General features: G+C 42.6%; 1 protein-coding gene across 2 annotated transcripts; it reads right to left on the bottom strand.

The window, feature by feature from the left end:
- Positions 1–987: 987 nt before the first annotated feature.
- KBTBD8 (kelch repeat and BTB domain containing 8) lies at positions 988–10,089 on the bottom strand. 2 transcript variants are annotated; one of them, XM_084214756.1, is made up of 4 exons: positions 10,046–10,089; positions 8,581–8,791; positions 6,840–7,954; positions 988–4,603 (listed from the first exon to the last, which is right to left on the bottom strand). In XM_084214756.1, the coding sequence occupies exons 1-4, from the start codon at positions 10,059–10,061 to the stop codon at positions 4,140–4,142; spliced, it is 1,806 nt and encodes a 601-aa protein (XP_084070882.1). In that variant the 5' UTR covers positions 10,062–10,089; the 3' UTR covers positions 988–4,139. The 2 variants fall into 2 exon arrangements, with proteins under 2 accessions (XP_084070882.1, XP_084070881.1); XM_084214755.1 differs by lacking the exon at positions 10,046–10,089 and having other exon boundaries at positions 8,581–8,907.
- Between the last annotated feature and the right edge of the window lie 13,123 nt (positions 10,090–23,212).

The raw sequence follows: 23,212 nt of genomic DNA, 5'->3' as shown, positions 1-23,212 counted from the left end.
AAGTGATCCTTTAATATCAACCAGCTCTCTTAGAGCCCTGTTCCCTGCAGGGCCTGTTCCCATGGGATTGCTCCAAGATCTCTGAAGAGGCAGCCTGGAGAAAGCCTCATGCTCCCATGCTCACGTGGCCTGTGGCAAACACCCACAGCAGGTTACCCTGACCAGACTGCCCTGAGCAGAGCCCCTAAGTCTTGACTCACTCATCACCCACCCCAAGACACACTTTGATACATCCCAAGTGCTGCCACCAGATCCCTGGCCTGTCTTCCTCAGAGTGCAGCCCTCCCCAGCAACATCCCAGTCACAGGAGCCAGCCCAGCACAGCTCTGCAGTCAGAGCAGGAACAGAGCCCCTGACTGCACACAAACACTGCCTGCAGAACCTGACAACGTCAGCAGAAGAGAATCAGCACAACATCCCCAACAAGAGAATTCCATGGTGTTTTCCCAGGCTGCCATGACTTGGCATCTGCACTGGTCATGAGAGCCTCTGGAAGGGAACAAAGGCTCTCAACTGACCAGTATCATGTGCAAGCAGTTCTGCTAAGCACCATCACTGCAGCAGTTTTGCTTTGCTTTAATAGCCAGAGGCCTCTACTTTGCATCAAGGGTGCTGGGAAATTCAGTGTAAAGGGGGTTGAGGGTTTTCCAATACACAGTGTTCTCAGGCTGGAAAGCCCCACTTGACACTCCTGCTTGGATGCCAACTGCAAAGGCATGGAGAAAGGGAAGGGAAAGACCATGTTGCCTGAGTGTAAACCAACCAGAAGTTACACCTGAACAGCCAAAAGGAATGAGACAAAAGAACAAAACACCTTCCACATTAAAAAAAAAGTGACATTACACACAGGTGAGGCAGAAGTGCAGAAATAGAAGAACTGAACAAACATCAAAAATACATCAGATTCATTTTCAGAAATTTACTAAAATGCACACAGATTTGCCACAAAAACAGTTAAACTCCACTGTATTTCAACAATAGGTTTATTTTAAGAAACATAACATGACATTAAGTAAAAATGCAAAATTGTGCAATTATGGCAAAATGTTTAAAAATCCACACATTTGCCCTCATAGGACTACAGTACTTCTTACTAACATACCTGAGCACTGAATGTTGGATGCCACTTCTCAACAGCCTCGCAAACAGGGAGCTCTTGGATCTCTTGTAGAACATACACACGCTGCATGTCTGGTGCACCAAAACTGCTTTGAGTTATTCTAAATTTCATTGATGGAAGCAAGTGGAAATTACAAAATGTTTCCTTCTAAAGTAACTAATAATTTTGGAAGAGATTTACACTCACCTAAGTTCTTACAACACTAGAAATTCATTTCATAAAGGGAAATAAACAAATGCAAAAAAAAAATTCCAAATGAGCAAAACGTACAGATCACTGTTCAAATATTATCAGTACCTTTGGTGCAATTATTTTTTTTGTGCTGTGCAAGTTTACTTAAGCCTGACTCTAAAGCAAAACTTTACCAGCAATCTGACTTTCAGCATAACGTAGAAGCATTTAAGAATTGGCAAAATGTCACAGCTACATTACTGTCTCAACAAACTCCTCATGCAAAAGATTTAGTATATTCTACTCCCACAGCAATTTCCAGGATTTAGCTTTCAAACACATGAGACTTGGATCACACCCTCAGTTTGAATGGTTAAACAGAATGGAGATCTTCGTACTTTAGTGCAGATAAACAAAATTAACAAACCTACTGCAGAATTAACCACAGCATATTGTACTTCTATACATCACATGACCAGTCAACTGCTAACTCAATTCTATTCATAGTTTCAAGTAATATATTGAAATTTGTTCTACTAAATAAATATAGATTGTCAAAAAGCAGCAAGAAATCTTGTAGTCAACCAAGCTAAAAAAAAAAAAAAAAAGAAACACAAACAAGGAAACAAGGAAAAAGTTACATAACACTTTGCAAAAAAAAAATGATCTTACACACAAATGCAACACTGTTAGGGAGGGTGCTTCAGAAAGCTTGCAGCTAGAGGCCTACAACAGCGCAAAGAGAGCTAGCCAAGGACTAAGGATCATTAGTTAAACATTAAATTAGTTGTACTTTTCAGAAAACCCCTTATTCCTGGCTATGCATATAGATAAAACTATCCAGAAGAAGAAAACTAAACAAAGAAACAATACACCTCAACACTGTTGGAAAATGCAGTCTTAGCGAGAATTGCCAAATTCAGGAAAAAAACCAAAATGCAGGTGCTCGCATTGGAAGAAGAGTTTGGTGAATATCTGGAAGATGAGGTATGTAATGCAAAGAGGCATTTTTATTTTGCTTTTCATTTCACAGTTTTTTGTTTGTTTTTGCCTCTCAAACATTTTGTGCAAGAATTAATAAATAGAACCAGGCGAGTATTTTCATGTATTAGGAAGATTCCATTTGGGAACAGGAAGACCACATAGTAAACAAACATTACCCAAATCCTCAGCCATGCCAGGGGGATAAACAATGAGCTAAATATTTGGATGACTGAAATATCAGCTGCTAAGCCAGATAATGGTAAGCACTTTCAGGCAGTGACGGCCAGTGCCATGTCAAGTTAACTGGTTTACTTAGGTCAAAAGTAAGACAATTTAAAGCTCTGCAAAAAGTAGAGCTGTAAGAAACCTGGTAAATTACAGCTGATGCAAGTTTTAGGAGTCCTCTTTTCCCTTTTAAATCCAATTTTCACTACTGAAGTAGAGGCTGAAGGTCAAACTTATTTTCCTTTTAAAAATAAGTTAAATGTTAAATACATAAAGACAAATGTTGCAATATATTCCTTATTCTGTATTTTCCCTAAGATTATTTAAGCCATGGATGCTTATTGTCAATTTTGCTTTAATACAGTGGAAAACGCTGACAGCTCAGTAGTGCAATTTTTCACATTATAGATCAGAAGGAAGTTGGGGGTTTGACTGCAAAGAGAAAAGAAAAACAACTTGCAAAGTTAAACCACACTTTTCCAAATCACCAGAGCACATGCCAACTCTGCACATAGCACTGTACTGTAGTGGAGACAGAATGAACACTCCACACAAAGAGAAAAAATAAAAGAGAATCAGTATTATTAAGGCCATATCCTGTCACCATTCTGTGCAAGAACACCACTGCAGTAAAAATGTTATGTTAGAAAAGAATCTGATGACAGGACAGGGCCTGAAGACAGACACACACTCCATGGAAAATAACAGGCTGTCTTAAACAGTAGCAGAAGGCTGGCCCAGTTCAGACAAACAAGTATTAAAAATGTACTAGCACCATCAACTTTTGGGTTAAAGCCCTTAACGGGGTGAAAAAAAAGGTTTTAATCAGTGTTAAAAAAAAAAAAAGTTTTTACAGCACTACACCTATGTGGCAAAAAACAGGTTTTGGGGCTTTTTCCCCACTATCATTAAGCTCAATCTCAACAAAAATCCACAGACAGGAACTGGTACAACAATATGAACAGGCCTCCATCCGGGGCAAAGGTACTCCACAATCCAATTCTGACTTGAGTATTTCTCCCAAATTGCAGTGCACAAACAACATCACAAACATCTTAGCAGACTTCAAAAACAGTACAAAAAGAAGAGATCATTATGAATCAGGATCTACCATTCCTCTTTATGTACTTTCAATCTAAATTAAAAAAAAAAAAAAGCAACAAAACTTAGTGATATTGCCTCAAATTTTACCCGTATTAAAAAAAAAAGAGAAAAAGAAGAAAAGTCACTTCAACACATCTTGGACATCCTTAACTATTAATGCTAGATTTTCTTTCACTGTAGTGCATAGTTATCCTGGCTCTTCCACTTAATTTGCTTTTACCACAAAAAAAAACTTTAGTATGACATGATTAAGTGTTTACCAGAAAAAAAATGCTGATAATTGCACTTTGTAACCTCCTTCTCATTTCCCAGGAAAATATCAGTAAATATGAAACTGAATCAACAAGTCCCTCCCGGACTGCAACCTTTAAAGAGCACCCATCCCCATATACAAAAAACTGTCTGTTTCATCTTACAATAAATACTGACAGAATTTCTTTGTTTTCTTTTAAGACATGTTTCCTCTAGCATCAAATTACCACTGAAATCACTAAGGCCTGTTACTGAAAAAAAAAAAAACAAAAAAAAAAAGAATTTAAATAACTTTCTGAAGACACTGCGGATACAATTTAGCAACAACACATTCAAAATGCCGGCCTAAATCCCAGAGCCTGTCTGGAGTCTCGTAGACTTTCTGCCACTGGTCAGTGACCTCATCGTACTGGTAGAGTGAATTCTTCCTGCTGGTTCTGAAAACGTGTTCTTCAACAGTGACTTGAGTAGCTCTGACAAAGAGATGGAGTTTGTTTTTGAGGAGAACAAGTTTGATGTATGGATTGATGGACTGGTCGCAGGGGAAGTCTTTCTTTCGAGTCCACTTGTTCTGCTCGATGTCGTAGGCCTCGACGGTGAACATGCGCTGATGGTTCCCGCAGGTGCCAGCGATGTAGTAGATGGAGTCGTTGTACACTGTTGCCAAGCCTTGGATTCTAGGCACAGTCATTGGGGTCAGAAATCCCCAGTAATCCTTCTGAGGATCATAGCAAAGGAAGAACTCCCCTGAAGAGAGAGGGAAAATAAAACATAACTCATGCTTTGTTTCCAGACTAACAGTTCTGCAGTAACTGAGCTCTCAGGTTTGTTCTTCCACAGACAGAAACACTCCAAATTGTGTAAAGCTTGGATCCCAAAACAAACACCCCAGCATCCTCAACTGCTTTCCTTTTAGTACTTTACAAAAACATTAATAGCATGACTAAAACCTACTTTGAGTTTCTGATTCAGCCGAAGCAGAGAGAATTTGAAACAAATTTTACACAGAAATATGTGTAAACACATATTACAGACTTTACACAGTTTCTAGGTATCCTAGAAAGAAACATATTTTACACAGTTTCTAGGTATCCTTTATTACTTCTAAACCATGCTTTTTAATTTGGGACAAAACCTTTCAAGCTTCCAGTCTTGAAATATCTCAAGTACATTTGTTTCACTCTTTAACATCTTCACAATGTGTCATCTGCAGATAGGGAGTCTCACAATTATTTGCTCAGGTTTAGCAGCTTTCAAACTCTGAATTCTGTCTTATACTACACTCAGATTTTGAAGCTACTGGTATCAGGTGGCTGGGTTACACATTTAGGCTGTTTTGCTGAAAAGGAGGCCAGGTGAGAACCTGCATGAAGCTACTGATTCATGGTTAGGTTTGTAGTTAGGTTATAAAACACCTCTGCTGCTCAGTGCACAAAGCAGCAGCTACAGACTGCAGACAAAGGAAGTTCAGATGACCAAAAACTCATGCTCTGTACATTTCATGAAAAGAACGTGGATAAAAACCACCTTTACTTTTGTAAAGTCCAGTGGGAGAAAGGCCTTACATCTGACAAATACTAGCAGAATTTAAATCATACATGATTTCATGTGTCTATCTCAAGAATTTTAAGCAAGCTGTTGTGTGACCAAACACCCCAAGTATAACAAAGAATGCAGAAGTGAGACAGTAAAATTGGTGGAACAGACTTTAAGTCTTACAGATAACACTAATTTTGATTATTCAGTTTTGTTCCACAGTGCAATCTCCTGTGATTTACACTAGCATTCCATAGGAATTTTCACACTCTCATCAATTCTTATTGACTACTTCTAACATAGGAGTTTTCCCTAGAAAAATTACTAAAAGCTGACCTCTTTGTACCACAGCACAGCTCAATCAAGGTTTTTTCTAGCCACCCATAACACTACTCTTTAGAATTTGCTGGTTAGCATAGGAAGTAGCTTATTTGTATGAGCAGTCAGTTGTCACTTAAAGCACTGAAGCACAGAATCAGAGCAGCTAAAATTTGTGAACAAGGTGCACTCTTATTCTATAGGTTATAATAATATCATCCACCTTTTATCAATTCTAAGAAACACTAAAAGAACAAATACTAAGTTCAGTATTCTTCAGCATTCCTTTCTAAACACCTAAAGCAGACATCTGACCCAAGAGAGATTTAAAGAACTTTTTAGCACAACAGAACTACTTAAGGCCACAACCAACAAGAGTAGAACATGACACAGAAACAACGGAAGAAAACTGCAAGTCACATGGAAGATCATGACTGCAAAGTCAAGAAATAATGTTGACTTCTTCTGCTAAATAATAAGGATCTTAGAGTATTGCCCATCCTGTTTCTTCTCTGTGGTCTAGATTTGTATGGAAGTGACCCTCTCACCACAGCCTCAGAACAGCCTCAGCACTTTTCAGTGTGCACTGAATGTAAAGGCAGTGCTGTAATTACTGACCAAATAAACAGAATTAACAAAGAGAGATGCTTTATCTCCTTCTAGTTTCTAAGATGACTTCAGAAAGTAGGGTAGAGCAGGAAATGAAGGCTTAGAAGTCGTTAATCAACTTTTACAAGTCACCAAGAATAAGACACCAGGAATTTTCTCAGCTTTATCCAAGTAAAATGCAAAGCGCTTTTTCATAGGACAGGATCTTTGCTTCAACATTGGTGCATTTCACCCAGGTAAAGATTTAACGAAGAATTTTCAGAGTTAATTTTAAAACTGTATTGTTGACTCAGAATACCAGCAAAAATGCCATCTTTGCAATAACTCAGCACTACACCTTAATGACACATTCCCAGGGCATGAGAATTCAAGCAGCAATCTCCCTCTTCGTAGTTCCCCCCCTCTTCCCTCCCACCCCATTGCCCAAGGGGCTTTTCCAAATTGCTTAAGAAAACACATAGTCAGAATGAACAATCCCCACTTCCAATAAAACACCACAGAGGCAGTCAAACCACCTTACCCTGTAAAACATAGATGTTATCCTTATACTCCACAGCACTGTGGAACTCCATTGCCACGGGCATGGGGCACACAGCTGTCCAGCAGTTCTCCCGACTGTCGTAGCACTCCACAGACTTGAGGGAGTTGCGCCCATCTCCTTCATAAACTCTGCCCCCGATGGCGTAGAGCTTCCCACAGCAGTGAACCAGCTTGCAGCCTATTCTGGCCCGCAGCAAGGGAGCCTTGGGAATCCACCTATTGCCAGAGTGATCGTACATCCAAAAGTCACTCTCGGCTCGGTGGTCGATGGAGACCTCGCTGCTGCTGGGCCTGTACCCACCCGCAATGTAAATGTCGTTATCAGGAGACACCAGAATTCCCACCTCCCTCAAGTCATTTGGTGGCTTGCATAGTTTAAACACTCTCCCTGTGACCGAATCTAAACAAGGCACTGTTTGCTTCTTTCCTGAGTGTTTGTGGGCAGCATCGAAGCATATGATCATTTCGGAAGCGGTCATTCCAAGCCGTTGTGTGTAGCCATTGGCACTGGGTTGTCCCTTTTGTACACAGCTTTTGGCCATCGCCTGTGCAAACACAGGAGGGATTTTCTCTAAAAATGTCTCATCCAACAGAGGCATACGGATGCATTTGGCAAATATTTCTGGAAGGTGCACTTCTCTCTTATTTTGTTCATGCTCAAACCACCTTATAATGCTTTCATAAACATGTTCTTCTTTATCTACATTTAAATCATCACTGTTGAGGATACTTATCAGTTGGTCTTTTCTCAACTGAAGAAACTCTTGCTCTTTGGTGACACTCAGAAACTTCTTGCGAATGTAGTCTTGTGACCTGTCTTTGAGTTCCTGATGACCATAGTGATCAGCAAAGATGAACACCCCAATGGAGTTCTGTGGGTCCAAGTGACTGATCATGTATTTAGCACACTGGTCTTGTATGGAAGGGATCTGGAAGATACTGGCTGCAGTGAACAAAGCTTGAACGTTGGCCTCTGTCAGCACTACTCTGGAGGTATATGCATAGTTCAACACTAAATGCATCGACTCTGCCTCGACTCCAACGATCCGAACTTCCTTCTGCGTGCTCTCGGTAAGGCCGCTCGTGAACATCGATCTGCAAAGCAGAAACACCCAGCAGTTTGTCTGCAATTACCTCTAGCTACAGGCATAAAATTAAATACATTGTACAGCCAGTCCCAATGTGTTTGCTCCTCTGTCAGCACAAACACATTCATCACAGGTGTTACGCTTTCCTGTTGGGGTACCTAAATGTAAGATCATTTTGGCACTTACATGGAAATTCTTGCTTAATTATCTCACTAACCCCTTGTTAAAATTCACTGAGTTTACAAGCAAAGGTCTTGACATATCCAAATCTTTGCATTCAACCTTCAACAAGTTATTTCATATGTATAATCTAGCATGCTAAAATATGTAACTTGAGAACAAAACAAATAGTTTCAATATGTTCTTACTGTATCTCTGATACTCTCAGTACAGGGGGCAGTTTTGCTTGGTTTAAAATTGTGACATTGTCTCCAGTGAAACTTTCCTTTGAGAAACAGACACTGTTAATTCATTAACCTTAAGAGAACAATAATCTTTACTTGCTGGGTGAACTATATTATCTATAAATACACAGAACTTATTTTCATTAAATGAAAATCTAAAAAAAAAAAATCATACCTATACTAATATTCTATCTATTTTGATCTCCACTAGAACAAGGGATGGTTGTACCTGAAATAAGGACTGATTGCAGCAAGAACATTCCTATGACAGGAGAATGTTTTCCCATGATCCACTTCCACCACAATATCTGTCAGCTGTCCTTCATCATACATGGTCTTCAGCTGTTGGAGAATACTACAGGCATGGAAGGGGTCCATTCCACTGGTGACTTGGTTTGAGGGAGGGACTCCGTTCAGTGTTTGTGAAAACTGACTTGGTTCTACAAAGCAAAATTGAAACTTTAACAGCAAACAACCAATAACAACAAAAAGCCTCCAAAAAAGATTCATACACCAGCCAAAAACCCATGCATGACCAGGAATTAGCACAAATTGATATTCCATACTTCCTCAGCATCATCATCCTTCGACAGCAAGGCAAACACTGTCAAGGGTGAGTAAATACATAAACTGACCTCAATACTTTTTTTTTTCCTTTTCACAGTGTCAGTTACCATTCAACTATAAAGTTCTGTTCTATACCCCCATTAAGGTAAACAATACAAATACTTCATACAATCGGGAAGGGAAAATCAAGTCAAGAAACACAACACTTATTGACCTTTAAAACAAAAAGGGACACAGAGGAATAAGATAAGTCCCCAAACTATCCCATCATTACACAAGCCTGTATGTAAATATTTAACTTCACATTGAAACAGGAACTGGCTCCTGCCTTACACAAGTAATGGTTGGAGCAGAGGCTCATGAAGAAACAACCCTACAAAAAGCCTTAAGTTAAACTCCCATAAATTTGTAGATAGTTACATGCTTTCTCTACAAATAAAACAGAATTATAATTTGTAATTTCTCAGGTGTGAAGGAGCTCATATATCACCGTGGAAACATATTTAGCAGAGCATATGCTACTAAATAACATGTGATAAGCCTAATGAAGTAAATCCCAAAGTGAAAATTGAGCAATAGCTCGAGCACAAAAATCTGTTTCGTAATAGCACCAAAATTTTTACGCAACAAAAACAACAAAGGAGAGCTCAAAAGAAAAACATTAGGTGGCCAGAGCTGCAAATCAGGTAAAGCTGCTGACTGCAACAGAGTGCTTCCAACAAAATTCAGGCAACACAAAGGGGCAAAGAGGAGAGAGAGCACACCCATTTTCATAGAAGCCTTTCATCAACCCCACTCCCCTGTCCCAGCTGCGCCCCCCTCACACAGCAGGGGGGTCCCTCCCTCACGGGACAGCCTCACACAGCACACTGCCCCGCACAGCCCCTCTCCGGCGCCCTCTCCCCTCACGCCATCGCCTCCCACAGCCGAGCACCGCTGCCCTCCAGGGACCCCTCGCAGCCCGGGCACCCTCGAACCCCTCACACGGTGCTCCCCCCCAGCACAGGCCCGAACCCCCTCATCGCCACTCCCCCCCCACCAGACACCCCTCAGCACACAGGCTGCGGTACCCTTCACCAGGACCCCCCCCTTTCGCCCCGGGCGCTCCCCCGTCGCCCCGCACCGACCTCCCAGCGCTGCCATCCTGGGCCCCGCTCGGGCAGCGGCTCCGGGGGCGGCCCGGCAGGAAATGTCACCGCGCCGCTTCCCCCGCTCACCGCCGGCCGCGCACCCCGCAGCATCAACAACACCGATTGGTCAGCGCCCCCACTGCCTGCCGGGATATGTAGTGCGGGCCGGCACGCCTTCGCGCGCGGGGGCTGCCGGGAGTTATAGTCCCTCCGGAGCAGGATGCCTGGGAGTTGTAGTTCTAAGGGGGAGGCGGGCCCTGCCGGTCGCGTAGCAACGAGGCGGCGGCGCCTGGGGGCCAGCCGCCATTTTGGGCCCCGGGCAGGGCCCCGTGGGCTGCGGCAGCGCCTTGTCCCGGGCGTTTGGAGCTTGTTCCCTCCCCACCAGGGACACCCGGCCGAAGTGGCCTCGCCAGAGGGGTAAATTACTCCCTCCGCTCCCAATCCCTGCGGTTCCCCTGCCCACGCTGAGCCCCTGGGGCAAGCCCGGTTGAGGGGAGCGGAGGTGTCTGTCCTCCGGAGATGCTCGGCGGAGCTGCCGCCGCCGTCAGTGCTGAGGGCCGGCAGAGAGGGACACGGGAATGCCTGGCAGCGTCCTGGGGCTGCAAGGGTGTGAGCCCCACAGCTGTGCAAGGCTGAATTCACCTTTAATAGAAAGCAATAATCGGCCGATTGGTCTGAAAACTTGTTACACCAGGAATATTCTGAATTTTTCCAGGGTTGGTGACCCCAGCACGCTGTGGGCAGCCAGATCAGCTCTACCTGTCCCACAGAGCTGCTGAATAACTGCAGCACACAAGTGACCATTTCGTTGTCCCTGACCCTTAATATCACTTTTCTCTCTCCATCCCAGAGGCAAAGTGAATGACAGTCACCAAGCTTTCCAGTTTTCTAAAGCAATTAGCCACTGGTCTCATTGTTGGCAACGATGTCATTATCACACATTTGCTGTGGAAAAGTTTTTGAGGTTTTTTCTTTGTGAAACGCAATTAACAAAGAATTAAATAATGGAAGCATTGCAAAATTGTGTATATTTCTCCTGGTTTTATGCAAAATAGTTTTAGGACAGCTTCACAGCTTTTAGCTGGGAAGTGTTGTTAGGGAAAAAAACAAACAAAACCAATTTGAATAATATTTTTAAATTAATTTCCCATTAACTCTCAGAAATTAGCAGCCTGAGTACATGGCCACCTCTCCAAAGCAGGTGAATTTAAAGGCAGTGCCACCCCACTGGTTTTACTTTTGCTTGCAAGGCACAGCCTTCCCCTCACTCAGCAATTATCAGTGGTGTCCAGGCTGCTCCGATGATAATGCTGCACAAGGCAGGAGTGATGGAGACTCTGATGAAGGAGGTGTAAAAGAAAATAGAACTTCACGTCTGCAAATCGATTCTGCAGTTTTCCAATTTCCCCATTCAGCAACGGCACGGCCTGTGAAATTGTCCCTAGAAATGTGAAACGAGGGGATCGAGAATTCCTCTGCTCTTACCCTTTAGCAAATGACATTGCCTGATACAGTTCATTTCCTTCGGTGTGGCTGTGTGGGCCGGGCTGGATTAGTGTTAAAATGCAGAAGCCAAATGTAGAATGTTTTTTAATACAAATCCCACACTGAACTGGCACTTTGGAGCACTCGAAATGGCTTATCTTTGTATGGTTTTTGGTGGAACAAGCAAATTGCCATACAAACAGGTTTAGATGTGCTTTAGGAGGTATCAATAGCAGCACTTTTGCTGAGGCTGAAGCCTTTCTCAGGTGGAATAACTCCATCACCCTCTCCCCTCCCTGGAAACCTCCATCAGCACTCCTAGGATGCAGCATCATGGAGCACTGCCATGGAAGTCTGGGGATCTGGGTTTTTCACCCAGTTCTGCATCCTATTCCCTGGAACTCTGAAGGGCAGAATGAGATGTGTTGTCTGAGCAAACTGCTCTGAAATCCATAAAAGTCACACACCATGTTAAAGCTTCATATAAATGGCATTTGCATTGCACAGAAATTTTTGACCCTGTTCTTTCAGAAATCACAAGATGCTTAAAGAATTCCATCTCTCTTCTGCTGCATCATTTTCTTTCTCCTGTTGTTGTTTTGTCTGTGGAGTGATGCAGGCCCATATTTGAGTGTAGAAGTGAAAAATTGGGTTCTTAGCTTGATGATGCCACAAATTTCTTCATGCTGTTGATCAAATAATTTGATTTCATAAATTCTGGCTTTCCAGGAGACAATGGGGAGCTGTGAATAGACATATTCATGTAAATTCTTTTATCTTTTAACAGTTTTTGGTATGTATTTTAATAATTTTTGGTACTTTTTTTTTAGTTCTTCTGTCAGCAATGCACTGAAACCTATTTTAGCATTTTGCAAGGATTCAAAGTCCTTATTATTAAGGGACCAGGATGCTTTCACTTGTGCTTTAATTTCACACCTAATTTATCATTTCTGGAGATAGAGCTTGAAAACATACACTTGGTGGCAAAATTTTCCCATTTGATATTCCAAAGGTTCAAAATAAAAATGAAATTATGTCAACTGATTAGGAACTGTCTGTCTGTCTTTTATAAGTGATTAGAGAGATTGGACTTCTTATAAACTCACAATTGGCACTGTGTGTTCTGAGGTTCTTGCCTTCGGAATAAAAATGTCTTTGTCATGAGCTCAAGAGAGAAAAGAGGAAAAGGAAAATGTTTCAGGAGAAAGTGGACAAAATAGAAACTTTTTCAGATATTTGAGAACTTAGAAGATATCCATAAAAAGAGTTTGGGCAAACAATGAAGTTATTGAAAAGGTTTTCCTTTGTCATTGCACCTGCAGAACAAGTTAATTAGCAAACTGGTTCATCTGGTTGCCTTCAGCATAGGGACAGAGAGAACATGGTATCTCTGAAATGGTTGGTTTGGGTCACCAGGGAGGAGCCTGCCCCAGTGCTCCTGCTGCACAAGGGAGGGTGCACAGAGCCCTTTTGGAGCAGGCAGCTCTTGCCACACAGTATTTGGTGTGTAGGAAACTCCCCATGTTTCTGCTGTCAGTAAAATGAAAATAAGAAATGCAACTGGAGCAAAATTCAAACAAAATGTGAATCAGGGTTGCAGCTTTAAAAGGGAACAAATTTTAATCCACATGAATATTCCCATTTTTGTTTTGGATATCATGTTTACTTTAAAGTTGTAGGAAGAGGTCACTGTATCCTGTTTTCCTTTTTTTCCTTTCCCTTTTTTCTGTTTTTTTCACTGAAAAGAGGGCATTGTGAAAGAAAGGCACAGCATATCCCCACATATAGCCGCAAAGAGAAAAACAAGGGCTGCAGAAGCTCTTTAGCTGTTTTTGACAACATTATGAATGGTGACATTTTTCATGACTCTTGAGTTTAAACAAGCAAACAAAAATCCCACCAAAATTACCCCACAGTAATTTCCAGCAAAATTGTTTACCTATAAAATTTAAATACAAACTAGTAAAAAAAAAATCCAGTATCACTTGCTAACTCCCAAATATGTCTCAATTATTATTTCCAGTTTTTCAGTTATTTGTACCTGTTAATTTGCACTGTGACACTGTGAGAAGCAATAGAGCTGATGCAGCTCCGAAAACCCCTCATATTTTAATTGGAAAAATCTTGATATTCACTGTGGAACAATCTAACCTTGAAAAACAATCTTTTACTAGGTTGTCTTTAATGCATAAAACACTGCTCATTTTCTGCAGTTCTGTCACCGAGGGGCACATTAATTTAGCTGCACAATAATTTAATACATCGATCCATTGATTGGAGCAGAGAGGTTTTTGTTTAGCGGTTCCAAGAAATCACACATTACTTGCAGAATCTGTAAAAAGACACTTCTGGCTGCAGTTTAAGTGGGGGGAATTGCAGATCATGAGGGAAAGTTGCCCTTCAAAGGCGATCGATCCCGCCCCACCGAGCACAGTGGGTGTTCCATCAGCAGAGAGGGCAGGCTGGCAGGGGGCAATTAATGGGGCAGATATGGGAGCGCCTCCCTGATTACCCCATGCAGGACAGTGGGCTCGGCCATGCTGAGCCAGCCTGCTAGAAACAAGAACCCTGATGAGATATGGCTCTGCTAATGTCAAGAAGTGCCACTTCCTAGCAGCAGGAGCAACTTTATTGAAACCATCTGTTGTTTTGGAAGGCACATGTGCACGCACACACACACGTACTTCCTCCTCCCAAAGTCTTTAACCTTTCTCTTAAGGCTGACTGAAATCGCAGAGCTAATCCCTCCTTAATCTCACAATGACAGGCTCTGCTGTGGTCAGCAAGTCCCAGCAGCTGCTACAAACCGGGGTGACTGGTGCCATTTAGGTGATGTGACAGTGATGTATCCTGGAGCTGTCAGTGCAGAACAAAATAGCCATTCTTTCACTGTCAAAATAAAATTTGGCAGGAGAAGTGTGTGGTTACCAGGAGCCTCAAAGAGAAGGCTGGGGTACCTGCACCTGCACGAGACTAGAACTCGTGCTCAGCTGGATCTCACTGCTCTGTGCAACACAGGGAACTGGAAGAAGAGATTCAATGAGTTTGGTCCCCCTGAAAACCTAATTTTTCAGCAGGTACAACCCAAAGCCATCTGAAAGGACACAGCCCTGTTCCCGCTTGTCAAGTCTCTAACCATCAGTTTTATGGTGATCCTTCCTTAAGATACCAGGACTCTCAAGCTTCTCATGGCTGTCTTAGAGGTGAGCATAAGAGCCCAGGCTGCCAGCAGAAAATGTGGCACGACCAGAGCATCCTCTGAGACAGAATTACCTTCAGCCTCTCTGCAAGTTAAGCATTTTTGTTGATCTTTCATGCATATCTGTGTGCTTCTTATTTCTTATTCCTAAAATGTGACCCATATCCCCCAGGCTTCCTGGTCACTCTGTAAAACAAACCACACACTCATGTCAAATAATGCCCCATCCCAAGCAGGAGAAGGTGTGTTTGTGTCCTTGTCTCCAGGTTTTGAACAAGTGGTTCAATCTAATCTCCAAGCCCTTCTGACTGTGTCCCCTCTTCTTCCAGACAGCCCAGATCAAACAGACCCTTGCAATGATGGAAGAGGTGAGAACAGAGAAGAGCAATGATGTCTTGCTGCTCCTTCTTTCTTCCATCTATTTTTGCTTCTGTCTGCATGTGTGGTACTGAAACTCCAGCTTGCATAGACAAACCCAGAGCAGCCTCCACAGAAATATGTCACTGCTGGCCTGACCAGTGACAGCAAAGAACTGGGGCTTCAGTGCACTGCTGTAGATGCAAACTGATCTCACTGTGGTCAGAGTGTGATTCAACTGTGGGAAGAGCAGAGATGGATAGAGAAAGGTGAGAGCAAAAATAAAGTGCCATTTCTGCCTAGAACAAGCCAAGAAAGGCAAGAGCAAACTAGCTTTCCTCCTTAATTGTGGGAGCCAGTGAAGCCAGAGGGATCTTTTAGCAGAAGTAAACTTGAATTACTCAACACCATCCTGTACCCCTGGGCTATTCTGAAGTCATCACTCAGAACTGGTGTGTTTTTGAGTTCTTCCTCTCCTCAGTAACTTTTTTCTTTTGCATTTTGAAGAATTTGAATATAGAACCTAGAATCCCCAGAGCTGCAATAGGAAGGAATGTAGCATTCCCCTTCATCCTTTCAGCCTAAAGAAAACTGGAAGCTTAATACACTGGAGTTCTTTTTACATCTCAGAAGTCCTGTAGCTTAAAAACAAACATCTCAGACTTCTAACTTTTAATGGCTGTTTTGAGTCAGTACTATCTGAAAGATGGGACAGTGTGGTGTTACTCAGAAAGGTAACCAGCAGAAACAATCTTAACATCCTGGAGAAGGTCATGGATAGTGCAGCCATTTTGACAATAGAGGAAAGCCCCATTTGTCAGCTTCCATAAGGGAATAGTTTTAATACAGGGAATTAGTTTATTTTTTAAAAATAATGAAATAATGGGTGTGTTACAGATACCCCAATAACTTCCCTTATTTACTGGCCCCATCCAAATTCAACTGCATAATTTATATTTTATGCACTATGATTATATTCAATTTTGAATATTTGACTGTAAAATTTCAGTTTACATATTTCTGTTTATTGGCAATTTTTACTTTCTCCTTGTCAGTATCTTTATTATTGAATGGAGGGACAATGAGCTGAGGTCCAGAATGAGTAAGATAACTGGAAGTCAGACAGTGGCTGGATTCCTAGAAATTATTTGCAAATACTGCATTAGAATGTACAAAAAGGAAGATGACTGATTCTGAAATCTAAAGGAGCAAGATGGATAATGGGCTTTTCCATCATTTGACCCCCTGCCCTACGTATAAGGCCACACAGGTTTTGCTCACTCATTTTTTTCCCAGATAAGGCTGTGTCCAACTGCAGTCACTCAGCTTTAGCCTGCCCCAGGGAGATTCCAGCAGCATTTGAGCTGTGGTGGTGCCAGCTGGGATACAAAGCTGCCACCCAGTTTGGGCTCCTAAAGCCTCAGTGACAAAGCTGCTCCTGGGTCCCTGGGCTTGTCACAGTGTACCTGGCTGCACTTCCCCACACCTCCTGCCACTGCACCTCTGAAGCACAGGAGCCCTTCCAAACTGAATTCTCTCCACAAACCTGTCTTAATCATCTATAAGAGATGATTCCAGTTTAAAAGGCCATTTGGAAAAGTGCCTTTTTGAAAGTCCTGACACGGCACAGCTTTAAAGCCTAGAACTGTGTTCCACATACAGGAGGCCTTGAACTCTCTCTGGGCAGCCCACTTTCATATCCTCTTGGATGGAGCACTTTCATATCCTCTGAGCTTATGTATTTCATGGTAATAAGCTGTGGGATTTAACTGTGCTGAGACAACATGCCTGCTCCTTAACTTAGTAGAATAAAGAAGAGCTTTCCAAATGAAAATAGCTAAGATGAAATGGTTTATATTATACTGAGACCTGGCAGAGCATTCACCTTTTGCTGTTGGGTGGCAAGGGGAAGGCTGTCCAAGGTTTCAAACTACACCAAAAACCACTACCTTGACTACTGCACATCCCTAGGGTGTTTTGGTAAACTGATATACAAATAAAAGTAGAAATTCATATCTAGAAATCTGTATTATCCTGCTGTAACATCCATCCATATTTAAACTTAATTATTTTGGTCTGCTACACAACTTTAGGAGCAAACACTAAAGGCCACATTGGAATTGAAAATCAGGATTCTTATTTATTCATTTGCCCCAAGTCACATGCCAGGCAAGCACAGGACACACAATTCCCACAGGAAATCCAAGACAGTCACACTAGGAATCAGGAAAGCACCCACACTGGAGGATCCATCACTGCTACATCTGCACATTTTTGAAGCCTGCTTGTGCCTCCAGGACCAAACCTGCTGATCAGCCAGGGTACAAACTGGTCTGGCTGGGCCAGCGAGGGCCCTGTGTTCCCATGGGCTCCTGGTGAAATCCTCAAGCCACTGCAGCAACTCAGCAGGCTCAGCCTCCCCTGCCCACACCTGCCTTGGGAAGGGCTCCTCCCCTCCAGGGAATGACCTTTGTCTCCTGCTGCCCCAAACAAATAGGAAGGGAAAACTTGTCCACCACACAAGGAGCAGGGCAGGGAAAAAGGAAAGAATGTCTTAACTAATTTTCAGATTTGTCATGCTTGCTTGTCATAGGCATGAAAACCTCACAGTTTGGTTCTCTTTACTAATAGTAGCAATAGTACAAAGGGAAATAGTGCTAAAGGTACAAGGTACAATAGATACTAAGGTACAATAGTGCTAAAAGGGAAAGTCATTTTATTGCCACTTCCTTCTTGCAGAGACTGTTCACATTTCAAGCATGCACTGTACAGGCAAGCTCTCAGGGCAGTCCCTCTTATTCACCACTCTTTTCACATTTCAAATCAGGGAAAATTAAAATTTTCCTCTATTTGCCAAAGGCAATTGCACTAATCTGGTAAGACAATAAAGTACCATTTTTAACAGTCAGCATAGCCACTCAGCTAAAAGATTAAGTCTTTATAAATAATGATTTTATAAATTCAGATCTGAATAAAGATTCATCATTTTATCATTAAAAAAATTTAAACTCAGTTCTGTCATAGTCAATACGAATATCCCTTGGAGGCAAAGGAAATGCTGGGAGAAAATTCCCTGTAAGCCAGACATTTCTCCACAGAGTACTGGAAATGAAACTTGGGGCAAAACTTAGTTCTTTCAGTGACTGAAATATCAACAGTTGGGAAAGCAAAAGCATGTACTTGTTCAGGGGGCTCCTATCTGCTATGGTAGTAGTGCTCTCTGTTTTTCTGAATTTATATGCAGATTATTGATCTTGGCATTGCAGCTTTTATGTCAGGAGTAATGGCCCAAAGCATACAGACATTAAACATAATATACATAATTTGGGCATATATGTAATACATTATGTATTGTATCTACTTTCCATGAAATAGATAGGCTTGTCATTCAGCTAAACAGAGATAGACCTGGAATTAGATACAACACACATTCTTAAGTGTAAAGCATCTGTTTCAACTAATATATTAAACCCTCTACCTTGGAGCCAGGGGCCAGGCTCAGCTCCTGCCTCATTGTTCTCCTCTCGAGCTGAAATGTGGGATTAGTTCCACTCCCTGAATTCAATGCATAGCTAAGCTTACCTGATGTGACTTGAGGACAGCTCCTCAGCAGGGAGGTTTGAAACCTGATAGTGGAACAGGAGCAGAGAAACTCCCCAGCGAGCGCAGCGCAGCAGCGGGTGAGAGGCGGAGCTGTCCCGGGTCGGGGGAGCTGGGGATGCTCCCGGCAGCACACACGGGGGGAGCTGGGGATGCTCCCGGCAGCACACACGGCAGGATGCAGCTCCAGGAGAAGCGGCTGGATCGGTCAGGGAAGGAGGAAAAACTCAGTGCCAGCATTTTGGGAAATTAGCTCGATTGGAAAGTTCGAATTGCAAAGTTTGGGATTTAATACGGGAGTCTCTTGCAGAAGCCTTTTGGTGTTTCAAGAGCATCCCTGTTTTCTTTCTTAAATGTTACAGTGTAGAGAGGAGCACAAAAGAATTAGCAATGGCACAAAGGGGATGAGCCGACTCTGAGTGCCAGAGGAAGGTGTGAATGTCACACCACAGCACTCCACACTCAACAGCTGGGGCCATGTCCTGATTTCTGCCACCTCATTCCCTGCCAGACCTTACCTGGTGTGTCAGATGAAAATTCAGAGTGAAAGAAAGAGTATAAAAAATAAAGGGAACACACAGACCAGCGGAGAACAGAGATGCCTTGCAGAGACAGGGAATTTGTGTCCTGTAGCAGTGATCTCACTCCAACCTCTGCTTCACCAAGTCTGCCCACAGAGCTGCCCATATCAGCATTTCTCTGTGAAATCTGTCAGCAGCACAGCCCAAACACTCTCCCTTCAGTGACACACTCCTGCCAGCAGGACTTGGCTGCTGCTGCGTGCCAGTGATTTTAGTTTGCTCAGACACAAAGGGCTGGTGCAGATCCACAGACAAAGGGGATGTGTCACCAGTTTAGTGACTTCTGGGTCAGGAGCAGCTCCCAGACAAGAGGCCAGGACAGTGGGCTGCCTGCTGTCATCATCCCAGCAGCCAGTATATGCCAAACCCCCTGGGTTACCTCTGCTGGGCTTTTTCCATGAGGAATACAGGATGGATGCTTAATGGCATCACTAATTCAAATTTTCACTTTTAATTTACACAAACAAACAAAAAAGCCAAGACCAAAAAACCAAAGAGTATTTAGCATGACCTTAAGGTGGAAACAGAAAAAACAAACCCCAACCCTGTATTTGCCCAGGCTGGCATTTCCCCTTCACTTTGCTCTGAGCCAGACCCTTGACTTTTACCTCCATCCTGTTGATTTTGAGGCTGAGTATTTCTGAACTGCAACTGTGCAGCTCAGTATCATTTCAGAGCCTAACTTTGCTGTTTTACAGCAGTGGAGCATCCTTAATCAAAGAAAAAGCTCAGGAGAACAGCAGCATGTAATGAATGCAGTCCAATTTCCATCCAGCAATATTCATTTCAAGGCCAGGATCTTTCAGCCTCCCTGCACTGCCACACATTACCTGCCAAACCTTCCCACACTTGTGGACTGGAACAATACCAGAAATGTTGATTAGAGTTAGTCAGTAAATAACATAGGATGAAAACAAATTAGGTAGTAAAAGGACCCTTGAGAAATTAGGAAAAAAGCTCTCTAGCCTTTCAGCTTATTCATGATTTACCAGAAAGTTGTATAATGTAGCAGGCCTAAGAGCCAGCAAAAATACTTCTAAGACCAAAATATCCCAGTTTGAATTATTATGGTACCTACTGAAAGCCTGAGGAAATATTTAAAGTAAGTTAAAAAGAAAACTGACACTCTCCCTTCCCCCCACCCCAAACCTTTGATTAAAAAAAAAAGGCAACAAAAATGCTAATCTTCTGTGGTTAAGCAGAAAGGCTTAAGAAGTGGCTGACAAACAACATGAATTATTCAGGGACAAGGTTACTGCTATTCCATACACATTGCTCTAGAGTGCCAGCACAAAGCCACACAAGCACAATAATTTCTACGAGTGTTACAGTGATAAAATAGTTTCGAGTAACCTCCTTTAATTGCATCAACATAATATAGCCTTTCTGGGTCTTTAATGCTCCATAAAAGACTCTCTAAAAATGAAGGGCCTGATCCCAGCCAAAATGGAACAAGTTGTATAAATGATAGGACTTCAGGAGCACAAGTACTCCACTGTGTTGAATGGGTATGATCAGAAGCAGCCCCATTCTTCCATCTGTTATCGTGACCCAGATTTAGAGTTTCCATGTTCATGATCATTACCATCTTCCCTGAGTCCACAAGAAACCTTGTCCTGTTGCAGACTGCAGTCACATCTCTGTGTCTGTACACAGCTACATCTCTTTAGCAAGAAAAGGGGAGGAGGAGCAGGCAGGCAGCTTTTAGAGATGAATGACCAGGGCAATTGCCCAGACCTCAAAGCACAGGAGGGAACCTGTGCAATACACTTGCTGCACATGTTTAGGAGGAGGCATTGACAGCCTCTATAAGCCTACTCTTGGCCCAGCTCCCAACCCAGCAGCTTGGGAGAAGCTGAGAAGCACTGGAACACTTTTGTCTCCATTGTATCTTGCTTTGGGACTCACCTGCAGAGCTGCAAACCCTTTGGCTTGGTGACCCACAGAGCTCATTAAGGAAACAAGGTGAGGTCTGGCTGGGGGAATCAGAATAAGGGACTTATTAATGAGCTATTCTAAAGAGGGCTGCACATGATCCAGCATCTCCAAAGCACAAAGCAGGGTGAAATCTGTGATTGTATCTCTGACCAAACATCTACAGAACCAAAGGCCTGTCAGAACCATACTTGCAGTCCTGTTCAGGAGCCACTCAGCCCAGAAAGTCCCCTTATTACACCCATATCTACACAGCTGTGATTAGACTCTCAAGGGGCACAACTTGGAACACCATCTGATGCTGCAGCACATCAGGTTGATGAGGAAAGCAATGTGTTTGCAAACAGCAATGCTGTTGACTGCACAGCTGTATGCAATGATTTGTCTTCTGCCAGTGGGTTTTGGAAGAGGACAGGAAGTAGAAAAACAGTCCCAGAAAAGCTCAGTTACAAAAAATCCAAAGGTAAAGCTTCCAGTTAAACACATAGCAGTCAAGTTAAAATTATAGGTGACAATTACTGTAACTTGATTAGGCACAATAGCAAATTCACTTCCCTAAATCACTTTCACAACTCTCCTAGGAGGTCTGAAAGATGTAGTATATGAGGTTAATTTAATTTCTAATGTAGTAATTATCACTACTGAAAAAAAAAATAGCGGTGACAGACCCAGGAAATAAATTTAGCACTTGAGGTTTTAATAAAATTTTTATGTGCAACCCCATTGCTTAGAAATTGTTTAATCAATCTTATCTGGTTCACAGACTTTCTGCTGAGCTTTTGCTTCATGTTATTACAAGGCAATATGCTGCAGCACCTTCTCAGCATCCCAAGTTGCAAAGCCACAACACTGTTGTATCTAAAGCCACTGCAAAGTCCTCTTTCAGTTGTGAGCACCCACAGGTTTGTTCATGTGCCACCAGTTGTTTTCAGGTTACAGAGCTGGTTTAAGAGCTGGTGACTCCAGAGCAGGGTCCAGTCCACTCTGCCTGGTGTTGGAAGGGATCTCTGCTGTAGGCAATAGGAGCTAATCTAGTGAGCTAAATCAGGTTTTCAAGGCAGCAGTGTGTAGGAGACCTTCATGTTCCATACTCTGATGGAGCCCCTTGAGAGGGATCCATCCCAGCCTCTCCTGCCCCTCCAGGCTCATCCCATGGGCACACCTGCAGACCAGCTCAGTGGTTTGCTCAGGGGTAGTGGAGAGAGATAAAAGAAACTAAGTCTGCAATCCTGGATTAGTGGATTTTCTGAGGTTTTCCTGACTCCAGAGGTTTTTCCTTAAAATTTGAGTTTTCCCAATCTCCTGGGCACAAGTAAAGAGAATACTGAGCCCAGGTCTCCTATCCTGCTACTTGCAGGGTCACTGCCCTGCATAAATTAAGCTGTAATGGTTTGTTTTTGTTTGCAAACCAGTGAGAGTAGCAGAGAAGTTAAAATGCAGTAATTAGTATCTAGGAGGAAAAGCCCAGCAGGATTCCTGGGCTATATCAGTATTTCTCTTATTTAGCCTAAAAAAGTCCAGCTCCTCTGTTGAACCAAATGATTCTCACTGCTGAGCTGTTTAAAACTGTTTTAAAGTGTGCCAGTGTGAATTACTTAGCACCACTTTAGTTATTCCAAAATCTGAGGAACGAGCATGGCACTTACTGGGGGTTCTCTGTTTTTGTCCATCACTAAAAGTGATCCCTCAGTCACTGGGATTTGGTTCTGTTCTTTCTCTTTGCTGGAGCTCTCTGCCCCAACACACAGAACAGTCAGTCATCCAAGGTGGATATTCTCTTTTCCTGTTTGCAGTTAGTACAGTAATAATCTCTGGAGTGGCTAACAGGTAAATTGATAGCCTCCAGATCAATGAAAAGAAATTCAATAAATATTTGGGCATCATCATAAACAAAATGCATTCAGGGCCTCATATTCCACTCCTGCAAAGGAGGTTTTTTAGGTGAGAGCATCTTTAAAAGACACAGCCTGTGTGTCTTGGCTCAGCTTTTGGTCCTTGGCACAGTTT

Source organism: Fringilla coelebs, assembly GCF_963513975.1.
Source record: "Fringilla coelebs genome assembly, chromosome: 13".
Taxonomy (NCBI): Eukaryota; Metazoa; Chordata; class Aves; order Passeriformes; family Fringillidae; genus Fringilla; species Fringilla coelebs.
The sequence above is the reverse complement of the archived record's forward strand: the minus strand, read 5'-3'. Positions and strand labels throughout refer to the sequence as shown.

Coding starts and splice junctions, on each gene's coding strand:
- KBTBD8 (XM_084214755.1), bottom strand. CDS start 8,861: ATGAATCTTTTTTGGAGGCTTTTTGTTGTTATTGGTTGTTTGCTGTTA. Junction 7,955..8,580: donor GCAATCAGTCCTTATTTCAG/GTACAACCATCC, acceptor TCTGCTTTGCAG/ATCGATGTTCACGAGCGGCC. Junction 4,604..6,839: donor TAACATCTATGTTTTACAGG/GTAAGGTGGTTT, acceptor CTCTCTCTTCAG/GGGAGTTCTTCCTTTGCTAT.